The sequence below is a fragment of the Cydia amplana genome, chromosome 22 (genome assembly GCF_948474715.1).
Source record: "Cydia amplana chromosome 22, ilCydAmpl1.1, whole genome shotgun sequence".
NCBI classification, from domain to species: domain Eukaryota; kingdom Metazoa; phylum Arthropoda; class Insecta; order Lepidoptera; family Tortricidae; genus Cydia; species Cydia amplana.
In genome coordinates, this window is record NC_086090.1 from 1,343,213 (window position 1) to 1,359,225 (window position 16,013).

The 16,013-nt window shown below is 36.9% G+C and overlaps 1 protein-coding gene across 5 annotated transcripts in view; it reads right to left on the reverse strand.

Annotated features, from left to right (window-relative positions):
• The window catches only part of LOC134658375 (uncharacterized), an 81,052-nt gene that overhangs the window by 40,371 nt on the left and 24,668 nt on the right, over positions 1 to 16,013 (reverse strand). The window contains exon 1 of one of the 5 annotated variants that reach the window (XM_063514038.1): positions 12,209 to 13,124. The exons of the other annotated variants lie outside the window; for them this stretch is intronic. Coding sequence (XP_063370108.1) covers positions 12,209 to 12,259 — 51 coding nt within the window. The 5' untranslated portion in view covers positions 12,260 to 13,124. Of the gene's footprint in view, positions 1 to 12,208; positions 13,125 to 16,013 lie in introns of those variants that run through there. 5 annotated transcript variants of the gene reach the window in all.

Below are 16,013 nucleotides of genomic sequence, written 5' to 3' on the forward strand. Positions count from 1 at the left end.
ACAAACTTTTTTTTTGATGCCAATCGATCCCATTCCTATTGAGGATCAAAAGCTTGTATGGGAGCAAAAAAAAATTTCCGGCTAGAAAAGCCACAAATCGAGGAAAACTTTTCCCACACAATTTGTATGAAAATGAAAACTTTTATTTTTCACATGCTATTTTTGTATACCAATCGATTCCATTCCTATCCAGTATCAATAGTTTCCTAGGGGTCAACTTTCGGTAATGTACTAAAAAGCCACAAATTAAAGAAAACTTTTTCAATACATTTACTATGGAGAAAACGTGAAATTAATTCACAGTTTTCTATCTGGCCAATCAGTCCTGTTACATTTAAGAACCATAATACTGTATGAAGACAGTGCTGTAGGACTGATGGGCGAGGTAAAAAATTGTGAATAAAATTTCACATTTACTCCATAGTAAATGTATTGAAAAAGTTTTCTTTAATTTGTGGCTTTTTAGTACATTACCGAAAGTTGACCCCTAGGAAACTATTGATACTGGATAGGAATAGAATCGATTGGTATACAAAAATAGCATGTGAAAAATAAAAGTTTTCATTTTCATACAAATTGTGTGGGAAAAGTTTTCCTCAATTTGTGGCTTTTCTAGCCGGAAATTTTTTTTTGCTCCCATACAAGCTTTTGATCCTCAATAGGAATGGGATCGATTGGCATCAAAAAAAAAGTTTGTCAAAAATGACCTTTTTCTCGCACCCTGTATGTTTTTTCCAAAATCTGTAAAAGCCAATCTTCATTAATTCGAAATCGAGGGAAGGTCTTCTAAGACCGTTTTCTCGTAGCAGCACGGGATCTGGTAGCTGCCCTCACTGACCCAAAAAGAAAATCCATCCTGTATATGTGACGTTTTCAAGCAAAAGGTACAATTTTGTCAGTTGTACATAAGGTTCACGTCTAGTTAAATCTTGATGGTATTCGTGACACTATGATTTACTCTCAACACCCCACTTAATCTCTAAGATAAAGCCCACGTACATACCTAAAGTACACGTGGTGACGAATTTTCTTTGTATTGCCCGTCTTTTTTTACCTGCTATGCGTAAGACAATGGCGGTAGCAGAGATAGCGGAAGGGAAAAAATTTGAGACCACGGGCATAATGTCGTCCTTGAAACGTCGAAGGAAAACAATTTCTAAAGTACTCGTAGTTTTAAAAGTACTAGTACTCACGACAAGTTCCGTTAAACTAAGTTATGATAATGATATTTCGCTAGTTGAATAAATCTCAGGTACATTGAATTTAATATTTCTCCATAGTAAATTACATTAAATACATAATAAATAAGCGTATTAAAATGTTCAAATATGAGTTTAGATTGCCTTGTTACATAGTTAACAAATCCCGGGAAATCCCGGGAAATTTATTACGAAAATAAAGTTGAGTCCGTCTCCATACCGTTCACGCCGCCAAAGTTTAGGTAAATATCAATCCGAATATCCGATCCCTGATTATAACTAGGGCTTGCAAATATTCGAAACTTTCAGATATTCGAATATTCGACTTTTTCTGACGACGTATTCGAATATTCGAATAATTATTCGAATATTATAAAAAATAAGAAAAGGAACGAGAAATCGGTTTATTATCGTTTTATTCGAAAGCTTTTTTCACATATTGCTAAAACTAAGGATATTTGGCAGAAATCCACTTAATTGACTAGATTTTATCATCCTACTATAAGATGCACATTTATAAAAACAAGTAAAACGCCAAAATTAGACGTATTTAATATTTCTAGATAAAACTTATTATAAATGCGTCGTTGCGTGAAATAATATAACTTTAACCATCCAAACACCTAGGTAAGTAAGATATTTTTTTTAGTAGGTAATTATTTTCCGATTTAAATTAACTTGCAATCACTCAGAGGCCTGTAAAAAGGCCTTCAATTTCATTGTATTTTGAATCTTTATTGATTTTATTTGTTTTGGCAAGTTATTATTCCTAATGGTCGGCTAATTATATAATATTGGAATATTCAAGGGAAAAAGTTAGTTGAGTACTGGGTGGATTATTCGTCAGCTAAAGGTGCATGGTTAGATTACCAAGTTGGGCAGGTTTGGTATGATTAAATTTGAGAATTGCGATAAGTGGCAAGGTTTAGACTTCAAAAATTCGCTTAACGTACGCTTGTACTGAATAAACAGAATGACCCTGTAACTTAAGACTTACGCACCGTAAAAATAACATACTTTTTGATTTCGTTTTCTTTTAAATTGAGTTAGGTTTCACTGTATTCACGAAGTCTATCGAGAGGAATACAGTAAAAATATTATTTCCTTCGTATTTGTGTACCTACCGTTCCTCATTCACTGTAAATACCCGGAAAACACACAGAAACTGTAACTACAGCGTATGACATAGATTTTTTTATAGTAATAAAAAATATTCGAATATTCGAAACCTGAGCGGCCGAATATTCAAATATCAAAACAGGCCGAATATTCGACAAATTCGAATATTCGAATATTCGAATTGCAAGCCCTAATTATAACCCTTCGCGCCCACATTTTTTAAATTTGTTGCTTTTTTCTACTGACGGATAAGGCTTGATATACTATAAATATCCTGTTTTCAATAGTTGTAGTTGGTCAAACCAATTTGTCAATAAATAAGAACAAAAAAACTATACTCATAATTTTCTCTTGGGTGCTAGTATTAGTGCAATACAAAGATAGTATGATTATCTCTTATGATAAGAAAATACATCTAAGCAATCGTCTGACCTCTTTTGTCCTTCAACACAATGACACATAAAATCCAATTTAAATACAATTCAACACAACAAAGTGCAATTCTTTTTTTCATTTCCTCGACCTTTTAATCGAATAAAAAAGCAAGTCTTGTCATAGACTAGACAAATGAACGAGGAACTGTCATGGCCGACAATCTGCCTGTCAGGTTGGCAACATTCATCATTCAAGTTCACACTTTTGTTTTATTTATTATCTGTGGGTAAAACAAAAGTATAGGCGGCTATAAACTATTTTCTATGGCACTCTTGGCACCTACATTTTGTAAATTTATCACTTTTTTCTACTGACGGAAATGGCTTGACAGACTTTTATTAACTACTTATGAAGATGAGAGTTCTTTAATGTAATTATTTAATCAATATTACGTTTTACCTTACCCCATACATATTATTATTAGGGTCTCTATTGTTTCCCAAAAAGTTTTTTCTACTCCAGCACTTAAATGTGTCAATTAAATGACTGACAGTGATATCTAAAGCAATGTCATTTGAATGCTTTGTCTATAGGCTCATAAGATGACTGCTAGCAGTCATCTTATGAGTATAATACAACTGCTTTATTTTTTTTAAAGATACAAGTTCCGATCATCTTGATTGAAAGAGGTATGTTTTCATTTACAATAATAACTCTTTTTTTTTTTTAAATAATAACTCTTTTTTTTTAATAATAACTCTTTTTTTTTAATAATAACTCTTTTTTTTTAATAATAACTTTTTTTTTTTTTTTTTTTTGTTTGCTGCAGCTGTCATAGAAAAAGTAATGTATGCAACAGCTCATAATTGGTTCTTAAAATTCTCGGGTCTTTTTTTACAAAACTCGACTACGTCTCGTTTTGTAACTTCGACCCTTGAATTTTAAGAACCCTTATTATATCACTGTTGCATAAACTACTATTAAGTCATAATGTATTGTTTGCCCGCATTTTTTGGTTCAGAAACGCGTCAATTTTCAGGATTGCTATAAAACAAACCTAACCTAACCTATCTATAGGATAACCTAACGAATATCCTGAAAAGTTAACGGTTTCAGTTTTATGACTATTGATAATATGACAAACGATAGGTACATTTGACTTAAAACTTTATGGGAAACATCGGGACCCCATTATTATTAAGTAAGAAAACTCCTGTACGGAGTATTTAAGCACTCTAAGCTTACTTATATCTCTATGCCGAAATCGAGGTGTGTACGTAATATTTGGACCACAATACCAGACTAATATGAATGTCATCAGATCACGCAAGCCAGGCCAAACATACAATCGTGCTAATTGTTAATTATCGTATTTCACACAAATGGTGCTAATCTATTGTGTAAGGGGTTACCAGACGTGGACGATATTGGCTAGTGTATTAATATATTTTAGTTAGGCGGAGTATTTAGGTCCCATTTCATCATTCACGATATAATCACGATATTTTTACGATCTGAGAACGTCACTTTCGAGGTAGGTAAACTTTTTGAGGACGTAACTTTTTTAGGATGAGGATGTCTGAGGATTTCACTTTCAATGTAGTTTACGTTCTGAGAATGTCACTTTCTGAGAACATCACTTTCTAAGGACATCACTTTCGATGTAGGACACTTTAAATCGTGAGACTCATGGACGTATTCAACATTTTGGATTTAGAATAAGTTTAGTGTAATTTTAAAAATCATTAAGCCATGTCTGTCACTCTCTCAAATCAAATTAGGCTATTCAGATCATGATAAAAAGGATGACTCGCGCTAAACCGGGCCGGGCCCAGGCTAAGGCATCCGACATGTCACATTCTATGACGGCTGATCGGTGATCACGTGGTCACTTTCCATAGAAAACGAAGCGCCGGAAGGTCCGGCCCGGCCACAGCCCGGTCTAGCGTGACATTACCTCAAAACGTCGTAGAAATGAAAACGAAACTTCACTACAAGATAAACTGTGTGAACGAAAAGTTAAAAAAGCATTGTTTTGTTTGTTATGTGGGAATGATACTTGTTACGTGAGAGTATCGATGGAGTTTCACTTGGAAAGCGAGAGCTGTGGAGAGCTGGGGGCATGAAAAGCAAAGTGATGAAGCTTGCATAAATAGGCCTGTGCCTATCAGCTTGCAGTCAGCAGCAGAAGTTGCTAAGCGGGCGAGGTGTTCTAATTTCGTGCGCTGCGAAAGATAAGTTATTATTGTTGTAAAGCAATTACTATAAAACATAAAATGGCTGTAAACTGAAGTGCTTTGGTCCATTACAAGATAATTTATACCTATACTCACAAAGCTATTCATACTAGATCGTAATAAGAAAATGCTTTGTAAGTAAGTAGGTACCTACTCAAAGTTATTACAGTAAGTACCTACATAGTTCAATAGTTACTTATCCTACTCTGTCCAAAGCCGTTCCTTTCTGTACAGTCGACGGCGCTGAGTTTGCTTTTTGGTACTCTGGAGTACCAAGTGGCGGAAGACCGTCTGGACGCCCTAAGTACCGCTGGAGAGACGAAGTGCAGTTCAATAGTTTAGTTTTCTTTACCAGTAATATTTTTTCTTTGAATTTTTATAACTTTGAACATAATAGGCTACATGACTAATTTTTTTATGGTATCAATCGATCGGGTTTGTTTTTAGGATCAAATGTCTATATGGGACCCATTGCATTAAAGTAACACAAAAATCAGAAATTGTAGTCAAAGTCCGACAGTCGCACTTCATTTGCGAAACGCCCTATACAAAACGGCCAGAGGCCCATCTTGTAGTATGGACAAAACAAGAAAATTGCGTTTTTGTCGGTGAAATATTGCGTTTATGTATATAGTTGCTATACAATATTTTTTTGGATGAAATGTAAGGAATCGAATCAATCGAATGGTACCCTTACTTTTATCGTTTTTGGAAGTTAAAAAAAACTTAAATTTTGAAACTTTCAGGTCCTGTCTTTTTGTAATTTTTCAATATTTTATTTTAATATCCACATTATTGTGATAAATTGCTCGTTTGCTATCTATTATATATATATATATATATATATATATATTTTACTACATTTTGTTATAAAATTCAACATGTGTCATCATCCCTATTATAATGACATTATTTGTTGTGGGCCAAGATAACCATAGTGGGAGAGTGGGAACGAGTTTAGTCAAAGTCTAGGTTCCGTACCTCAAAAGGAGAATACGGAACCCTTACCTATAGATCACTTTGTTGTGTGTCCGTCCGTCTGTCTGTCTGTCAAGACCTAGACCCTTTATCTCGGGAACGCATAAAGGTATCGAGTTGAAATTAAAAACAGAGTATGTTTTTAATTTCTACAGTCTCGTGAAAAAAAAAACTTCTAAGTCAACGTAAAAAAAGCGGCCAAGTGCGAGTCGGACTCGCCCATGAAGGGTTCCGTATTTAGGCGATTTATGACGTATTAAAAAAAAACTACTTAGTAGATCTCGTTCAAACCAATTTTCGGTGGAAGTTTACATGGTAATGTACATCATATATTTTTTTTAGTTTTATCATTCTGTTATTTTAGAAGTTACGGGGGGGGGGGGGACACACATTTTACCACTTTGGAAGTGTCTCTCGCGCAAACTATTCAGTTTAGAAAAAAATGATATTAGAAACCTCAATATCATTTTTGAAGACCTATCCATAGATACCCCACACGTATGGGTTTGATGAAAAAAAAAATTTTTGAGTTTCAGTTCGAAGTATGGGAAACCCCAAAAATTTATTGTTTTTTTTTCTATTTTTGTGTGAAAATCTTAATGCGGTTCACAGAATACATCTACTTACCAAGTTTCAACAGTATAGTTCTTATAGTTTCGGAGAAAAGTGACTGTGACATACGGACGGACAGACGGACAGACAGACAGACATGACCAATCTATAAGGGTTCCGTTTTTTGCCATTTGGCTACGGAACCCTAAAAAGATACTTCGCAAATGCCCCAAAAAACGTACATTTCGACACTCTCAAGGGAATCAAAATTTATAGGGCACTTTCCGTTGACCTAGAACTATGAAATTTGGCAAGTAATATCGTCATACACTACAAGTACAGGGAAAAATCTGAAAACTACAAATTTGATTCCAATGGGGGGGGGGGGGGGGACTCTTTTCGAGCCAGCGGTGTAGCTTTATTTGACGTTCATAAGCGCATTGTAATATGCCTACTTGAATAAACTATCTTTTATCTTTTGTAAAAAATAAGTTAAATTCCCTCGGAACCCTCGGTGGGCGAGTCCGACTAGCACTTGTCCGGTTTTTACTTCATTTCGTCAAAAAAATTGTCATGGATTGTCTTGCTCGCAACGGCCTTGAGATCTCATTGGGTAGTTGCGGCGTAACGGACTGCAATTGCTTTATGCGCTTTTTGCTAAGTGCATGTTGCAATTTGTCGTGACTGCTGTCGTTTTGTAAAGGTTTTTGTTACGCTGCGTCTTACGTAAGCGAACAACTCGCCAACGCGAAGCGAAGCGGCGCGGTGCGGCGCGGCGAGCCAACGGCGTTCGCGTTCGCAACGAGATCGCCCACGTAGAACACTTCTATAGGTATCCAATTATAGGTATTCTATAGGTTCACGCCGTGCCGCATCGCTTCGCTTCGCGTTCGCCTGTTGTTCGCTTACGCAGTACCAGGGTTGGGCAAAATACTGGCTTCCACGTATTTGAAATACAAATTACAAAATACATTTTTAAAAGTATTTGAAATACAAAATACAAACTACTTTGGTGACGGGTATTTGAAATACAAAATACAAATTACAGTGTTTAAAATAATGTATTTCAATTACAAAATATACCTTTATTTATTTTTTTGTTTAGCATTTAGTTTTAACGTTAACGAATATCCTTTCATATAAACTTATAGGGTCATTGCGCTAGTTTTCGTCCAGCTCTAGTTTACGTCCACTTGACGAAATTTGAATCTTATACCTACATTCCTGCACAAATTTGGACTGATTTCAATCCTTATGTCTAAGGCGTCTAAGCAATATATCTTTCTACATATAACAATGATATTTTGCAAAAAGGAAGCGCTGGTGGCCTAGCGGTAAGAGCGTGCGACTTGCAATCCGGAGGTCGCGAGTTCGAACCCCGGCTCGAACCAATGAGTTTTTCGGAACTATGTACGAAATATCATTTGATATTTACCAGTCGCTTTTCGGTGAAGGAAAACATCGTGAGGAAACCGGACTAATTCCAATTACGGCCCTAGTTTACCCTCTGGGTTGGAAGGTCAGATGGCAGTCGCTATCGTAAAAACTAGTGCCAACGCCAATTACTGGGATTAGTTTCCAAGCGGACCTCAGGCTCCCATGAGCCGTAGCAAAATGCCGGGACAACGCGAGGAAGATGAAGATTTCGCAAAAAGTAGTAAATTAAAAATGAAATATATATTTGATAATCCGTCAAGTCGTCGAAAACTAGTGCATGGACGGAAACTACTGCAATGACCCTATCCCCTAGATTTAAACGAAAAGTTCCACGCAGAAGTTGACCTAATATAGATCCAGTATCCAGCCAATGAAAATTGTATCTCGGCTGGATCGGAGGTTCGCGGTCGGCTCACAGCTTGTGCGAGAGATTAGACATTTTAGGATTATAGAATTTAATAAAATGTATTTATAGAAATGTATTTTGAAGCTTGAAGTATTTGAAATACAAAATACTAAATACATGTGAGTGCAGTATTTGAAATACCAAATACAAAATACTTTTGAGGTAGTATTTGAAATACAAATACAAAATACTAATTTGTATTTCAAATACGTATTTCAAATACATGTAATTGAAATACTGCTCAACCCTGCGCAGTACCACAGAATAAGTAATATTATTGTAGTACGCTGCGTTACAATATGGTTGCTCTTGCGCATGTGCATGATATGAAATATAGCGTCCAATCTTACTGATGTGTGGTGTCAGAAAGTGACGTGTTATGATGTCATGTCGTCAGCGATATACATAATGCGTCTAAATAGGCATATAAAAATGAATGGTTTATTTGTACATTATGTGCAATTAAATATACCTAGTTTGTTTATTTTACTGGATTGTGTATGAAAGATACTTAATAGGCCTCTAATTATTTGAATTCCTTCCTTAACTTTCACTTCACTTCACTTAGGTATAGTCAGCATCAACAGTAGAAACAAGGTGCCAAAAGTATTTTAATATTTCTACGGCTAGGGACCCCGGCTTTGGGGGCAGTTCATATCAGCTGTTATTATTATTACAAAATGTTCTACACACTTTTGATTGCTCCTCTACCTTTGAGGCTGTCTGTACAATATGATTTAATTCGTTATTTTTCTACAAACAACCGAAGTATTTATCCTCCCTTTCTAAGATAAACTGAGAAATCCTATGTTGGATAACTTTATCGTTCTTAGATGTTATATCTACACGGTCTGATAAAGCTACATCACTTGTCAATGTCCAATATTGAGAGATAAAGATAACGCTGTCATAACATAGTAATGGATTGCCTTAGTTGACCAATGCCAATGTCTTTTATACACTATACAGGCGCATTATAGTATTTTATCTACACACATGTCATTAGTGCTCTATAATGCGTCCAGAAACCGTAGGAAATGACAAGCTTTATTACAACCAATTTTACTATGAGAACTTTCTTATCTGTGGTAGTAGGAAAATTTGTACTTTAATGTACGAGTACATAGGTAACGTTATAGATTTTTGTAAGGTTATGAGTTTAAATTTGGAACAGCAGTCAAAACTCAAGTTGGTCTCTATTCTAGTATATTAAAACAGTTATCGATACGAAACGTCAATTTAGTATGTTTTTTTAATATAAACCGCACTATATTTGATCTCGAGTGACATGAGAATAGGGACTTCATTATTTTGACTAGGAATTAAAAAAAACTACGGATGTGTGACATGCGTGAAAAAAGTTTTCATTCACCACCATTTGACGTACAGTTTATCTTTTAGTTAGTTTTAAGTATGTGTTTAGATAAAGTAGTTTATGTAACTGTACATAATTTAGCCCTTGCTACACGGTCGCCGACAAGCCTTCTAACCGTCTGACCTTGGTCTGTCCTTGGCCAGTTTTGGTCAAATTTTGTTGGAAACAACTGTCTACACGGTCCGTCCAGACCAAGGCCACGCGGTCTGAGGGGCTTGTCGGCGACCGTGTAGCAAGGGCTTTAGGCATTAAAACACTCGTGTGATCCTTTTAAGAAACTCACTAACGTTCGTTTCTTAAACCTACACTCGTATTTTAATGCCACTCATTATGTAGCAGTCACATACACTACTATTATGCAACCGTTGTTTAAGAGAGGTCAAAAAAGGCGAGTGGCATGAGTAACAATTTGAGGCGAAGCCGAAAATTGTTAATAAAGACGCCACGAGTATTTCTTGACTCAGTTAAACAAAGTTGCATATAATACTTTTTCTACTACCAAGCACTTACTTTGAAATAAAATTGTAAATTTAACATAGTTATTTGTACAACAAGAGATCAAAGTTTGATATTTCTTCGAGTGCTTATTTTGAGTCCCGTGCAAGCGAAAGATTCTATACTAGATTCACGAGCGTAGCTAGTGAATCTAATTTAGAATCTTGAGCGTAGTAAGGGACTCAAAAGCGCACGAGATGTAAATAACTTTGATCTCGTGTAGTTCACAAAACTTTTCACCTCAGCAGTGAGAACATATTAGAGAACCCGAAACACGTATTCCTTCTTCATCACTTACCTCTTAAGATATACAAACAATTAAATTTTCACCTCAGCAGCTCGAACAAGGGTATACTTTGCTACTTAAAAACAGTGAGCAAAATCACATTTTGCTCACTGAGTGAGCAAAATTGCACTTTGCTCATTTTATCTTACGCAGTGAGCAAAATGCGATTTTGCTCACTGTTTTTAAGTAGCAAAGTACCCTTGTTCGAGCTGCTGAGGTGAAAAATATTTTTCATTTAAGAAGTAGCAAAAATGGAGGGTAAGGGCGGAAAAAGAATGAATGAAATTAAAAAAAAAACATATCTGGTTCACTTATTTGTCAGAGATGACATTTGAAATAAGGTTGGCAACAATGTATTTCATTCAATATTTTTTAAGTGGTCATTACACGAAGTATCGAAAGTGCCAAAAAGATACTGCGTGTATGCACAAATGCTTTTTTGGAGAATAGACTAAAGACTTGTCTTGACAACTATAAGGTAGGGTTTTAAAGTTGTGTGCACGACCCTTTAAAAAAATAAAAGTACGGGAGTAGAGAAAAATATTTACCTAGTCGCGTAATACCTAGTTCTTTTAAATACGAGTCAATGAACCCGTCACCTAAAAGTCGCTCCCATACAATATATTTAAGTTATAGGTACAGTCGGTTCCCTAACATAAGTATCGACTATTCTATACAATTAGTATGGCAACTTGGGTACTTAAACTTAAAGGGGCCCACTGATTAACAGTCCGCCGGACGATATTGGCCTGTCAGTTAGAACAAAAAGTTGACAGCTCCGAACAACTGACAGGCTGATATCGTCCGGCTGACTGGTAATCAGTGGGCCCCTTAAGTTGGGACACCGACCGTACATACTAATGAAAGATTCGAAAAAAATCAAACGTAGGCATGCTGTGGTTGTTAATACAACAAACTGTGTCAAAATATTTTTAATAATGTTAATATCCAGAGAGGAAAATGAGGACTACGTTTGTATGAAAAGGCGATTTCGCGCAGCCGCGATGTATCCTCTTAACCTTTTGGACGCCATATGACCGATATATCCGCACCGTAGGGTTCGTAGGTTCAACGCCAAAGACCGATTAATCGGTCACAGACCACAGAGCAACATAGACCTACGTGCATATGCATAAAGTTCAATTTCAGTTTTGACACTTCGGTGACGTGGCGTCAGCGTGACAGCTTTTGTGTTTGACACGGCGTCGAAAAGGTTAACTTAAGGATTACGAGGTCACAATTATTATAATGGTAACCTACGGCGGAAGGTCAAGGGGGAATGAACTGCAATGTACGGACTAGGTATTGATATGTATCTAGGTGTGAAATAATAGCCTATAGATGTTGAAACTGATAAGAGGTGATTGACGGGTTTAGATCCGGAAAATGCCAAAATTCAATTGCTACAGTCGTTAAGAGATATATCGGAGCGGCCAAGGCGCTCACAAATATCTGAACACGCCTCTATTGTCAAGGCGCTATAGTGCGTGTTCAGATCATTGTGACTGTACAATAACCCATATACATATAGAATCCAACAGAAAAGAATAGTGGTAATCTATTAATTAGCCCTACATTTCTAAGTCGACTTATCCCAATATTATTATTTACTAAACGGCACATAATTTTACCTCCGACGTTTCGAGGACGACGTTGTCCCCGTGGTCTCGGAGAATATCAGCAAAATAAAGTAGACAGCTATTCTTAATTTAATTAAACACCACATTTCAATTTCGTAATAATACTCACTTCGGAAGCCCATGAAACGTGCCTAGTGTCCGCCAATACGCTTCTTTCCATTATAAGAAAGACAGCAAAAACGCTTCAATCACGACACCATCACTGCACTATCCAGACAAGAAACACACAAAAAACTAAATCGATATTCGAAAAAAGAATTCGTTTCGTCACCGCGTCTTAAATCGTAACTCGGAAGACGCGTTCGATTTTAGAAAACCGCAAAAAACTAGGTAATTACAATTACCAGCGTCCGCAGCTCTCGAAGCCGACTGACTCACTGCTATGTGCTATCGTGAGCAGACACTATGTAAATCTGTGTTGTTCTTCAAAGAAATTAGTTTTCTTAACCGCTTTTACTGACTGCATCAGCTGATAGCGATAAACTGACGCTCGACTGGCTTAATAGAGCGAGGGGACGCGATAACCGAGATAATTTGCATCAGATAGTTGATATCTTCCTTTCCATGCACGGATAAGCTGAAAATATTCAATTGACACTGGTATTTGGCCGCTTTCTGTCCAATTTAGCACTAACTAGGTAAATTGGGTCGTATCGTGACTCATACGTTGCAATTAAGGTGTTACATTCACGTTTTAAATTGAGTAATAATCGCACACGCTATAAACACTAAATACACACGCAACTGTCAATTGGTATCCGAACATCACTGGCTTTAAAAAATAACAAATTAAAAAATGCGTTTGAAAATGGAACGCGCGCGAAGATGGTTGTTTTGTTTTTAAATTTCGAGTGGTGTGGCTGCGTGGCGCCGGCCGACTGTGGAAACCGCTGTGGGAGTGGTGGTGGTGGGATCAATACCACAGTCTAGGGCGTACGCACGTTCACCGAACTTGCTGGCCAGTATAGACGGCCAGTATAATTCTGACCATCATTTAGATATCATTTCAAGATTATTGAGGTCAGATTACAGAGGATAAGATAAGATAAGATAAGATAAGATAATCGTTTATTTGATAAAGCACGAGTTATACATAAGATGTCAATATATACAAATTCAGTTCTTTACATGTCTGGCTGGAATTTCAGCATTCAAATATTTATTACAAAATTAAATTACAAATATTAAATAAGCAGTATAGAATCATGTTGAAGAGAAAAAAAAATGTCAATGTGTATCAATAGCTAGAGTGTAAGGTTATGTGAATGATGGCGGCTATATTTGGGATTATTATAGGTATAGGTCTACACTACACGGAAAAGTAGATAGTTTTTTTTAATGGCTTTTTTGTATGTTTATTGTGCGGTTACATGTGTTTGGGTTTACGTAGCGACTGGCATTTGGTCTGCGTTTGTGCTATGTGGTTTCTTAGAAACCACAGGGAAAAATATTGTTGGTTGGTACATGGTCTCTGTAATCTAGTTAAAATCCATTTCAATCTGGTTGAGTAATCATAAATTGCGTGTATGCTTCATTTCTTAATAATAGTACATTACAATACACGTGTATCGTACAACGATTTACATTACATATGGCCCCTTTTAAATTTGGTAAGTTACCGCACTAGGGCGGTAAATTAGCGCCATATGTACTGTAAAGTGATATTACAGATCTTGGGCTTCAGCTGAAATACTAGCAAGGTAATAATCTTTTTTTAATTAATATCCGTGCTGCTTAGAGTCAAGTTGAAACTTTTTACTGGTTCTTAGCTTTATTGTAAAAGCCTTAGTAAAATAATTCCAAATTGTTTAATTTAATTATTGTCTACAGGAAACGCCTCCGGTTTGTGGAGCGTTTCTGACCCAGATGAAAATGATAAAGATGCCGATTCTAATTTAACAATTCGCTATGGGTTTGAACTGGTTTCGACACGACCTTGACGATCGTCTTAGCCTTACTTGCGCCATTCCACTAACCAGGGGTTAACCGGTTAAACCTGGCCCCTATTTCACCACGGCGACACAGGTGCGACAATTCGACAAATGTCACTGTTGCTGACGTCACAGGCATCCATGGGCTACGGTTACCGCTTACATCATTGTATTATTTAAAAAAACTTTATTTTATCGGCAAAAAGCAGGTACTTATTTCTCTTTCGAAGTTTATGATGATGATAATGATGACAATTGTCACACGATTTAATTAACACGAAATGAGTTCTGTGTTGGAATTTCGTGACAATTGTCGTGTTTCATGTGACAATTGTCATTAGCTTCGCAAAATAAGTACTTATTTATTGGCGATATAATGGAGTTTTTTTTTATTTATATGTTGGTGGCAAACAAGCATACCGCCCGTCCGATGGTAAGCGGTTACCGTACTCTATGGAGGCCTGTGACGTCAGTAACAGTGATGTCGACAATTGTCGCACCTGTCACCGCGGTGAAATAGGGGCCTGGAGTATCATGGTTAGCAGTACAATTTGACACTGGGTTAACGGTTTAACCGGTTAACCCCGGATTAGTGGGATCTCACGGACGAATTTCACATCATTTCGCATGCACCAATCAGAGTGACTGGCGACTAGATATGAGCGCCGATAGGCATATAGCCGGCGGCGGCGCGCCGGTCAAAATTGGTCGGCGGCGGCGGCGAATCGGCGGCGTGGCCTTGAAACACCTTCGATTAATGAAAATAGAATTCAAACCAAAATTTTACCGAAAAAACATGTTTTTGCTGTAAGAAAGCTATGAAATAAATGCATTTTTTATTTTCAAGGATAATTTATTGAATAATGGTACGAAAAAAATTGATATCGTATAAACTGTGGATAAGCTGTATCGCGCGGCATCTTGGCGAGGCTCTGGCCGGAAGATCTTATATAGCGAGGCCCTTTTGTGCTCAGTTAAAAATTGCGGATTGACTGTATCAGGGAAACGTCTTGTCGACAGTCCAAAGAAAATCGAGCTCCGTCATTAACCAATATCGATTCAACAAAACAGATTTATGTCAAAAAGTGAGGCCCAACGCCGAGCTCCATGTAACACCGAAGACTTGATTTCGACGCCTCCCAATGCGAGGCCAGAGGATGAGCTGCAGGTAAGCATACAGCTAAGAAACGAACGCCAAGTGTAAGTTTGGCTGACGGCCGAACGCCTGGAGCGACAATTGCGGCGCGCTTCTGTGCGAGGCCGAGCTGCAAGAGAGCAGAGCGAGGGCGCAGGCCGATAAAGACTGAAGCCATAGTGTTAAAGATCTGGAGCTTTCCTGCGGGCGCATTCGTGCGACGACAAAGGCCGAGCTGCAATGGAGCTAAGATCGGATAAGGACCAATGCTCAAGCGTTTTAAAACAGGTCGAAAGTTGAGCTCCAAACATTTATTAATTAAGCTGTAGGCTGTACTCCTCAAACTGACCAACATTTGTTCAGCAACTTTTGAAAATAACTCATGTTTTGATTTTTATTACACTTTAAAGTTTATTCTAAGACGCAATTTATTGCAAATTTTGTTATGTTTAAATACAAGCAACGTCAAACACACTGATGTCAGCGTACATTGAAGGCAATATTTATTTTGTATGAAAAAGAGGAAGTCTAAATGATTCATAATTTTTAAAAGTTGCTGAACAAATGTTGGTCAGTTTGAGGAGTACAGCCTTTAGTTTAATTTATTGCTCCTGTTACATGAAGCACCCTGTATATACAATCTATAAATTGTAATGTGGAACGTTCCACAATAAAAATGGAAGGAAATCAGTATGTTTATTACAAGTATATTGATGTTAAAATTTATATTAAATAATTTCGTTTCCCCAAGACTAGTAGCGCGGTTACTAGACAGATAAGTTTGCATTTGCCTTCGATATTTTTGAATTAAATGGGCCTAAAATACCCTTTGAATGCCTCTAAACTAT